At 32.2% G+C, this 11,141-nt stretch overlaps 4 protein-coding genes across 4 annotated transcripts; 3 read left to right on the top strand and 1 right to left on the bottom strand.

The window, feature by feature from the left end:
- Positions 1–555: 555 nt before the first annotated feature.
- Positions 556–3,942, top strand: ZCF16 (Zcf16p; the record flags this gene model as incomplete). Its single annotated transcript, XM_015613478.1, has 1 exon — positions 556–3,942. One exon carries the CDS (start codon positions 556–558, stop codon positions 3,940–3,942), a length of 3,387 nt encoding a protein of 1,128 aa, XP_015465705.1.
- Positions 3,943–4,417: 475 nt separating this feature from the next.
- Positions 4,418–4,660, top strand: AC631_04648 (uncharacterized protein; the record flags this gene model as incomplete). Its single annotated transcript, XM_015613477.1, has 1 exon — positions 4,418–4,660. One exon carries the CDS (start codon positions 4,418–4,420, stop codon positions 4,658–4,660), a length of 243 nt encoding a protein of 80 aa, XP_015465704.1.
- A 563-nt stretch (positions 4,661–5,223) lies between these two features.
- On the bottom strand, positions 5,224–8,607 carry AC631_04647 (uncharacterized protein; the record flags this gene model as incomplete). The annotated part of the gene is made up of 1 exon (XM_015613476.1): positions 5,224–8,607. The coding sequence occupies one exon, from the start codon at positions 8,605–8,607 to the stop codon at positions 5,224–5,226; it is 3,384 nt and encodes a 1,127-aa protein (XP_015465703.1).
- Positions 8,608–8,802: 195 nt separating this feature from the next.
- On the top strand, positions 8,803–9,102 carry MRPL33 (mitochondrial 54S ribosomal protein uL30m; the record flags this gene model as incomplete). The annotated part of the gene is made up of 1 exon (XM_015613475.1): positions 8,803–9,102. The coding sequence occupies one exon, from the start codon at positions 8,803–8,805 to the stop codon at positions 9,100–9,102; it is 300 nt and encodes a 99-aa protein (XP_015465702.1).
- Positions 9,103–11,141: the final 2,039 nt, after the last annotated feature.

Genomic DNA, 11,141 nt, shown 5'->3' with positions numbered 1-11,141 from the left:
GCTCTACCGATTGAGCTAGCCAGGCTGCTCATCTGTTGAGTATTTTATTTGGGTTAACTATATGCGGGATACCCACAGCTTTTTAGCTAACACAAAAATTGCGGGGTTCACAATCACAAGACACACGTATGTCTTACACAGCTAACAGCGAAGACACCTTCGGGTGCTCACGTATCACTGAGCCCGTTCTGCCGAATCGCTTGCCCAAATGAAACTTATTCCTGTCGATGTTGCATATATATTAGGCAAATTATTATGCTATAAACCACATATTGCAATTATATAAGTAAATTTAATTAGCTAGTGAAAAGCAATCTTTCTTCTATGTGAGTATATTGCGAAATTAAGCCGTGCTAAAATCCAGGTCGTATTAATTGTAAACAGTAACATTTGCTGAGAATCTGGTTTTGTGACCGATTTTCCTTTTCGCCGAGGTGATTCTATCCTGGGGTAGATTCTCTTCCTGTGGACCGATCTTTAGCTGTTTAGAGGTTTTGTATATATTTATTTTAAAGGAAGCGATTAATAAAGAGCTATTTGATGATTAGCTAGATAATGTCACTTTCAATGTCTGAAGAATCAGATACGCAGAAGCCCAAAACAAAAAAGGATAAAGAGGTGGCTAATTTGAAGTTAATAAAAACTACATCCGGTGTTAGAGTATCTCAAGCGTGTGACAGATGTAGGATCAAGAAGATAAAATGTGACGGGCTAACTCCATGCCATAATTGTTCGAAGATAGGATTTGATTGCAAAACGAGTGATAAATTGACGAGAAGAGCATTTCCCAAGGGCTATACTGAAAACTTGGAGAAAAAGTTACGTGAGTTAGAAGAGCAAAACAGACAATTAAGACTCAAATATGGAGAAAACGAGGAAGACGAGGAAACAAATGAGAAACAGAAAGAAAGTAATGGTGGTACATTCATGCGTAGACAACGGGAAGCTGATGATGTTAAGGCAAACAATGAAAATGATGACCGTACGGCTACAAAAAATCAAAATAATGCAATTCAAATTAATAACCCGATTGATCAGATTTTTAATTTGGACAATAAAGGTATTATTATTGGTAATGATAATTTGAATTTTGAATCACAATTCAATCATTTATTGATAAACTTGAATTTGCCTTTTTTAAAAATTACTAATTCACACAACTTCTTGTTAAATGACCCTAATTCCTATTTATACCACCCATCTTATGCCATGTATAACCAGTTTCAAAACAGGGATCTCGATGTTCCATATAATCCATTGACAGCTAACAATTCTCAACATGATGGAATTCCCGGAGAAATGTCTAACTTAACGAATAGTCAACTACCCATGGATATTTATGATTTATTCATCAAGTTAATTAATAACTTTAAGAAAATAATAAGCAGCAAGAAAGAACTTGATAACCAGATCTTACACTTCTTTCTCAACTATAATGTCTTCATACCAATTTTTGATATAAAGCAGTTCATGAAATCCTATGACGAATTCCATACAATGTATCCATTCATGTTCACGTACGATGATGCAACTATTAATGGCTTTAATATTCTGAATAATGATTATCATGTTGTGAGTGAATATTTAATGATTGTTGTTCAAATTTATGCTATGTTAATGATGAACGATCCAACTATCAATTTAAACTTATTGTTGAATCATGTTGAACCTAAATTTTCTAATAGCAACAACTTAAAGGAAGACAGAAAATCCAACGCGTCAATGATAAGATCATTGTATGACTTTTTGCCATATTTTAATGTATTTCATGTTTCAATTCCTCAATTGCAAACTTATTTATTATTTTTATACTATTCATTATTAACAAACAACAAAGAGAAATCGTTAGTGCTATCATCTTTAGTTAATTCATTTATTGGTATTTTGGGGATAAATTTAAATTCTAAAAATTTATTCTTTAATGATTTGACGTTAAACTTGCAACAGAAGAGAAATAGAGTAAAAATGTTTTGGGTTTTCAAAGTATTATTAAAATGTTTCAATCTAAAGTTTGGATTTAAACCAAGTTTGAATACCACAGTTATCAACCCTGTTACTATTGAAAGGTATTTCGAATTAACTCCAGAAAAACTAAGCCTGTTGCTTGAGACGAAAGAGGATGGATTGGATGACCTATTCGAAGTGTTACTAAAGCCTAGTACAGAATTTTTAAATTTGGTGAACATTATTATACCTTCATCCTTTTCACCTAATTATTATCAATATTTAAAAAATGGTAGTAATCAGAACCACCAACAATCACAGAAGAAGAATCCCAAACATTTGGATTGGATTTTAAATGATGACGACGGTGATGGAAATGATGGAAATTTGAACTACAATTTCACTCAATTTTTAACCATTGATAAGAATTTATCCAATTGGAGATATTCATTAAAGGATAAGAAGATAGATTTGAAACCATTACACCAATATTTAAAATTGCCAATAATATCAGACGTGACAACTAACAATCTATATCAGAAATTGTCAGTATCTAATATCAAAAATTCTTCTGGTATAACTCAAGAAGGAATAATGAATTATTTGAATACGGGCTTACCAGATATTTACACTGCATCTCAATTAATTAAAATACAATTAAATTTCCATTATCTATTGATTCGGTCGATGAATTATTTGAATTTTGTTATTGATAAAGAATTAACAAATACTTATTATATGAAGATAGCAAATATTTCATCTGAAGTTTTAGCATACTTTTTATTGGTATTTGAGCACATTGGGCAATCTATGGAAACATGGGAAAATAGCTCTGGGGAAGTGAAAACGAAAAGCAATAATAATATAATTATGGATAGTTTAGGATTAGATGTTGATGACGATGGCTTTGTTATCAATGATTTTTCTGTGAAGAGAAGGAGAACTAGTTCGCAATTTCCACTTGATCAACGAGACAGAAAAGTTAAGCAAGTTCCGCCTTCTTTGTTCAATTATATGTTGAATGGGTTGTCAATGACTATAATTAATTTGAAAAAGTCTATTATTTTACAGATGTTATACTTATTGATTTGCCAACTTAAAATTGCCAAGAAGAAAGGTGTCATAGCTCCTGAAATAATTAATCTATTGAACAAGAGCATTGATTTGTTTGTTAAAATATTTATTAATTACGAGACTAACAATAGGCACAAGCCAGTAAAGAAGAACAAAGAAGATGAACTTTTCTTGAAGTTAATTAACGATGAGCTTAAGGATGAGATTTTAACAGAACCAAGAAATAATGATGAGAGTGATGATGAAGATATGGATGAAGATGCAACGCACCATAATGGGTTTGATATCGACTGGGATGACGAAGATATGGATGAGGACTTGAAATACTTAAAAATATTGAAATTTATTAAATATAAGATTCAAGTCTTAGCATCGAATAACAATCAACCAAATGTTGAAATTTCAAACCCAGAAAGATCTATACACCGCCAAAGTTTGCCATCGTTGATGGAGAGTATTGATGGCAGAAATAAAAGTACTGTATCTGGTTCAGAGGCTTCTACCATAGAAAATGCACCAAGACCTAAGTCTATAAATAAGTTATCTACTGACAATAACTTCTATACTTCAGCCTCATCTACCAATTCAAATTCATCCTATAACACTCCCGGAATGCAAAAGATTCCGTCCATGTCCAAATTCGATTTCCTATTAGGCGAAGATACCTTTCCTATTCATACTTCTACCAGTCCTCCCTATACAATCAACTCGCGCACTCCTTCAGTAATAGGACTGAAAGATGATCGACTGAACGATCTCGTAAAGAAAGAAAGACTCGCAGTTAACGATTTAATCAACATGAAACATCCCCGTAAGAATAATAATCAGTCCAATTCTTCTTCTTGGCAGTACAATGCAAATTCTGCAAGTCCTACAAATCAGCATGTGGCACCATCCGGTACGGTTGATAACAACACCCACTAATATATCTGTACAATAGTATCTAAATATGAAAATATATATGTATCCATTACATTACCTTTCATAATGCTTTAACCCTAATCATTTTTGCAATAATCTAAGAACTCTATTGCTTACGTAATAAAGTAAACATGATTATATATCAGATATTCCTCAGCCTCTTGGTTATCGCTAAATACCAAGTGACCTCTTAGTAACGTGGACTGCGTATATATCATATTGCCGCACCTAAAAGCTCTCTCAAATTAAGAAACTAACGGTATATTGTATCACGCATTGGTAAGCAAGCAAATATAGCCTAGAGATACCGAGCCTTACAAATCTAATGCTGTCACAATAATCGATAATCAGAATATTAAAATATAGTCCCCGCATTTTCCAGATTCAAGAAACAATATAAATTGATCCATAAAAGACCTTTATATCGTTTTATAAAAATATTTACAAGTATTTTTCGATACAAACCCACGAAATTAGAATGCCTTTTACAAAATTTGCTGATTATTTTAACACTAGCTCCAAAAATTCAGAAAGCACTGAAAGCACTGAATGCAAGAATTCATATGAAAGTGAAGCTGTTAATCAACCTATGGACGATGCAAATCTTGAGACTACAGTAACAAATACAGGGAAGGAATTGGACCATAGTAAAACTCACCATCGTCATATCACCGATGAAACATTCCACCAATCGTCGGATAATTTGATTGTGGGATTGTAATGGGTTGCATAGTAAGAATTGGAACACATGCTGGTTTTGTGTCACCACCAGAGTAAAATAATGATTCTTAAACAAATCAATGTAAGAACCATTTATAATCATGTCAGGGATACTGATTATCAATAGGGGAGTTGAACAAGAATTTTAAGAAATCCAAACGAAATAGGAATACAAATTAAGAACGAATCTTAATAAATGGAGATGTACTCATAATTAACGTACATTACTTGAGTGGTCAATACTTAGTAAAAATCATCCTAAAATGGTGCTAAAAATGCAACTATTTATTAATAACTTCTATAGTACACAATTGATATATAAGTCTATTTTAGCTATCATATTCAATAAATATGTATTCTTCCATTCCATATTGTCAGTAGCAAAATTACCACACGTGATTTTACATATGTTCGATTACATTCGGAGTCGGACTATATTTTCAATCAATGTTAACAAGTAGCTAGGCTACAGACAAATAAGAATTCAATGTGTATGAATCTATAGTTTGTATTCTAATATAACTGGGCATTACATTATTAGTTATCTGTAAATATATATAGTATCTATAGGGTTGTAATTGTTTGCTTGAAGTATTTGAAATATTTTTTTAAATTTGTAGGTGAATCTTTCCAATCCACGGAGTCTAACATGGATATACAATCATTGTTGGGGGATATTTCATTAAGAATTTCGAAAAGCGTCTCGCTACCCATGCTTCTAACTCGTTCAAGAGGATGGTGACAGCATAACCAGCATACCCTTGTTTGAGCTTTGAGTTTTACTTCGGTTTGCGATTGTAACGTTCCTAAGTATTGGAAAATCTTTAATATTATACCTATTCTCAAGACATTCGATGTGTTGATATGCAAGTTATAACATCTTACATATAATAGCTGATAATCAAAGTTAAGCGGAAACACTGTGTTAGATTCAAATAATTTTACAATTACGTTGAGTGTCATCATATAAACCTTAAGCTCTCTAGTACTCAAAGTGTTTACTGGCCTTCCAGTCGGTATTCTTAATAATTTTAGAAATTCCTTAAATACAAAATCATAATCCTCTTCATTTAAGGATTCTAAGAATGCAAGTAGTTGGAGGAAAGCCTCATTAGTGATCGAGGTGGTCATAGTCAATGCACCTAAGCTGAATACAATTCCTCGCCAAAAGTTAATCGATAGCTCAGCCGTATGTTTAGATTGGTCCTTATTTACTAATACCTCATTTCTGTAGTATTCAAACAAGAACTTGTAGTTGTTGCTGTTGTCGATATCCAGAAATGGCTTCATTTTTATCATGCTAATTAGTTTGGTGGATTCAATTCTTAGCTTGTCTATTAATTCTCCTGAAATTCTCAATAGTTTGACTTCAATCTCATCCATTTTATGAATAAATATTGATACATTATTTCTTATTAAGTTTATCGTGGAAAGTCTTACCTTCGAGCCAACATCTCCTTGATTCGTTATAGTATAATCATCTAACATGTTGATTAATATTGACAAATTAGAGAAGTCAAGATCCCATTTTTCCAAGTTTTCACTCAAGCTTTCAATCATGATCGACCTGGTATCACAGTCGATTCCCTTCTCTTGAATTAAATTAATCAAAAAGAATTTATCGTTGCTTGAAAAATTTCGATAATAAAACAAAGATTGTGCAACAATAAAGTTGTTATTTTCAACCATACGAGCTAAACCTGTCAAATCAAATGAGATTATCTCATTTCTTTCAGAAAGAAGGTTAAAGAATTTCTTAAACTCTTCTGCTATACCAAAAGAATACTTAGTTTTCACTATACTAAATATTTCTCTCCATACCGCATTAAAGCTGATCCTTGGAAAATTAATTATCATACAACAATTTATCCACTTTATGTATCCTTCTGCTTTTTCATTCGTGTCATGATGATGATCAAACTTGAAATTCTCCTCTAAGTAACTTGCTACCTCAGAAACAAAGCGGTACGAAGTGGTAGGCGAAATTGCTGCAAGTTCGGAAAAGGCATATAGCGAGCTACCTGACTCTAAAATTCTTATGGTGAGAGTTGACAATAATGTTTGAAGAGAGTTCGTACTATAAAAGTCTTTTAAAAAGTCAAAATCGAAATCGGTGGACATATCGTCTTTGTAAATCTTAGCCAAATGATAAGAATTCAACCTTTTCACATCAAAGCTGTTATCATCGTCTTGTATGTTATTTAATAAGCAAGAAATAAAAATATCTGGTTTATATCCGATACGAATAAGCTCATGAATCATCGAGTATGACAGATTTAAAGAGCCTAGAGATTGGTTATTAAATATTTCAACTAACTTTATTATAAACAGACCCGTTTTCTCTCCAGAGCTAAATTTAGGCCCGAATAAGTTATTACCAAATCTCCCAACAAATTCCTGGATCACTGCCACGCTACATCTTCGTATTGTAAGATCAAAATCAAAAATTGCAACCTTCATCAAGTCATATAAGATAATTTCCATCATATTCTGATTCTCTCTCTTCAATGCAATGAACGTATCTATTTTTATCATCCTACATAGTGACCATACGATAAAACACGAAGAATCCCGTACTTGAGTTCCCAAAACAGATGTTACTCGCTTTTGCTGAATAAATAGAGTTTTATGCACAATGCTCAATATCAGCAGAATTAAATGATATGGTAACGATTTCTTGAGCGATACATAGGCGAAGAATAACAAAATGGTATGGTACTTTGATATAGAAATGCTATCGGAATTAATCGTTAAATCGGCTTGAAATCGGTTTGAACCACTAATTGATTTTTCATATGGGGAATAGGGAATTTCAATGTCAGGGATTTCTAATTGTTCTATAAGATACGTAACTAATTGTTCCTGGTAATTCATTGCTTGCACTGATAGCTGGGAACATATATTACTCAAATTCTTTGCCATTGCATATCTTAAGTTAGTATCAAATCTATCTAACATTATGCCCATTACATCATGAAGCAAAATATTCACTATGTTAGAAGTCTGCAAGAATTTCCCAGATTCAGGCAGATGCAAATAAAATTTGGTTAGTTTGTTCAATATCTTAATGATATACAAAATATTAAGGTTATTCAATTCGTTCATAGAAGACTCTTCTTGTGTACGTAGATTTACCAAATCAACTAAAATGACTTCTTTATGGATAGTATCCAAATATCTACGCATAACTTCAAATGAGCATCTCTTCATTAACTTATTTATCACCATCGTGTGTCCCAATTTGATTGAGCCGCTGTTATATGACAATGAGCTCCAGATAGGTACAACCTTATCTTTAAAATAGAAATCAAGCATACCATCATGTATTAAGTCCTGTCTTGAAATGAGTCTGGATATTAAAATCAGTGCAACTGATTGGTTTTTAGACGCATTAGAATGCTTTTCAAGACAACCCAAACCAAATGTAAGCAACCTATTTGGTAAATCTTCTTCAATTAAGGTAAGAGGGAATGGAACAAGAACTAGGTTAGAAAGCCATATTAAGATCAAAAATATTTCATTTTCATTTAAGCTTGTATTTTCAGTCAATTCTAATAGTTTGGGAATTGAATAAACATCACTTGAAAAAAAGTTAGTGATGAATTTGAATCCCCTTATTTTAGAAAAGTCATATATAATCCCAGCTATCCCATATTCTAAATGTTTGTTAACATCATTGTCAACTTCACATGAATATAGCGACAAATACGAGTCAGCTAACGATTCTATATAGACCGCTAAATTGAGATCTAAAAGTTTGGGAGATGATTCAAATTCGCTAACCAGTAAATGTAAACTAGAAAAGATTTCCCTTGAATATTTGATTTTGGCTGGATTATTGAAGTCATTATCGTGAATGACATTCCTTAAATCTTCAATTAACGATCGTATACGAGAATGAAGTTCATCACTTTTTTTAACTAATACTTGTTCAAATACATCATCCATAATTAAGCATACATCTCATTGATTTTGACAGAATCATTATATGTTATATATACTCTAAGCTTATATACTTGATATTGATCTCATATATTGCGACATTTGATAAAAATGTCCCAAAAAAAAGTCGCGACCGGGAATCAAAATTTTCCATTGAACATTAGAGGTACCGAGAAGACTTAACTAGTTCTACCATCAAAGATGTCTACCGCAAATGCTGCTAAGAATATGTTCTACAAGATAACTCAGACGAGGTCAACCATTGGATGTCATCCAAGAATCCGTAAAAATATTGAAGCCTTGGGCTTAAAGAGGATAAACCAAATTATTTATCAAAAAGTATCACCCTCTACTGCTCATAGAATTAGCGCTGTCAAAGAATTAGTCAAAATAGAATTAGTCGACAAACCCAAGACAAAAGAAGAGTTGGCGGCTGAGAGAAAATTCAACCCTGGATTTGAAATTATAAAAGGTGACATGCTTAATAAAGTATACCAATAAGTTGAGCTGGCAATTTCTTCATTTCAAGGTAACTCCATGACAATTTTTGATAAAATGATTACTAATTGCTAACAAATTAATTCCATTAGCATTCGATCTCAATCGTATAATGAATATGCCTTTCCTAGCTTTCATGAACCGAAAGCTACTTGAAATTCAATTAAAGTTCATTAAATAATCCTGTACATATAGTGGGTTTAAATATTTTATATAAGACACCCAAGCATTACAATAGTTAAATTTGATTTACTTATTGCGTGCAATAGACATGCTATATATGTAACTACAACTATGCTTACTAGAATATTTTGATTTGTATACTTTCACATTTTATGTCTTCTTGCACTCTTGTCCTTCAAAATTTTTAATAATGTTTTTAATATAGGGCCGAGATGAAGTGAAATGGCTATCACTCTTGAAGATGATCTCAAATTCTCCGGAGAAAAACGACATATTTGTTTCGTGGTCGTATATACCGATGTCCTATTCTCTATTTACAAATAAGCTTCTGATCTACTGACCACATATCATTCTACAGATTATTATTTCTGTTATTTCCTATACCTCCTAATACATGATCAAAAGTTTTAAACAAGGCAGCCAGTAAGCAAACTAATTTAGACGTTTTTAGATGAGAAGATACTGTAATACATACATCCTTTGACTCTTGTATGATCTTTATATGATCTATGGTTACGTTACCACGTGATTTGCAACATGGTTCATTTTAAAGGAATTTTAGTCATATACAATATGAACTAAAATAATAGATTCATATGCTTAAATAACTTATTCTATCTAATGCATCGTAATATACTTATAGGAAGCCTGTAGATGATATGCGACTAAACAACTTGTAGTAGTATCTTTCAATCATTCAATAGACCCCCAAACCCAGGAAATGCTATAAGCGGACAGTCTGATTGGCCAATATACGAGTATTCACGTGAGCTAATATTCGATTGAAAAAAATACATGAATTTCTCTGTCGAAGAAACATATTTACATTCACTTACTAGTGTTTACAATTTACCACATCTTATTGGGATAATTGGTGTATCAGACGAAATACTGTCTTTCTATTATATTCAACGCATATACTACCTTTTTGAACAACCCTTCAACGCATAATAAATACATCAATAAGCTATGTTTTCAGCAATTAAGGCCACACAGAGAAATAGAATGACTAATTCATTATTTAGTTCAACATTTGCTATATGTGTATTAATGGTTGGAGCCAATTCCCTTCTTCCTTGCCCAATAGATGCAGTCCATGGGAACGATTCGGTAATCGATGAAAGAATCATTAAAAAATCGAATGATGTCAAGGAAAAAATAGATTCAAGTTAAGGATTCAGCTATATCCTTTCAACTGCATGTAAATTCTTGCCTTATAGTAGGCCCAGATAATGGACTAGAAAACAGTCTCCTATGTGCCTACCACGAATAGTTTGCATGAACTTCTTTTTGATATCTTTATAGGTATCTAAGAGAGTCCCACCTTTTGCATACGGAGTCATTATTGCTTACTGAAGAGTATGGTAAGTTAATAGTACTCTATCATAGAAATAGTGTCTACAATATTTATTCAATTTTGACTGACACGTTTTCATGTACATAAGTTTCATTTTTAACCTCAACAAGTGCCAATTACAACTTGTATATATAAATTTTCAATATGAATCTCCGTACAGATACTACATGTATTTTCAGTATAATTATAATTCTTAAATAGAAGTATACCAAATCTACGAATTCCACCAATCATGTGGCTTTAAATTATTGATTTTTGAATTTAAATGTCGTCCATTGAAAAGTACGTACGACATTGAATTGCGACATAAACGAGACATTTATAAATAAAAGTCGCAATTGTAAAATGCTGCGAATATTGATACCGCTTTAGGATAAAGGTAAATAAAAACAATTAGTATTCTGTAAAAGGGAATAATTTGACTTGTATGGTTAACATTGGGATCAAAGGAACTACTTATCTTTATATATACAATTGCAATTGACCTCTCACTACTTTTAAT

Source organism: Debaryomyces fabryi (genome assembly GCF_001447935.2).
Source record: "Debaryomyces fabryi strain CBS 789 chromosome Unknown contig00132, whole genome shotgun sequence".
Lineage (NCBI taxonomy): Eukaryota > Fungi > Ascomycota > Pichiomycetes > Serinales > Debaryomycetaceae > Debaryomyces > Debaryomyces fabryi.
This window is presented reverse-complemented; position numbering and strand designations above follow the sequence as displayed.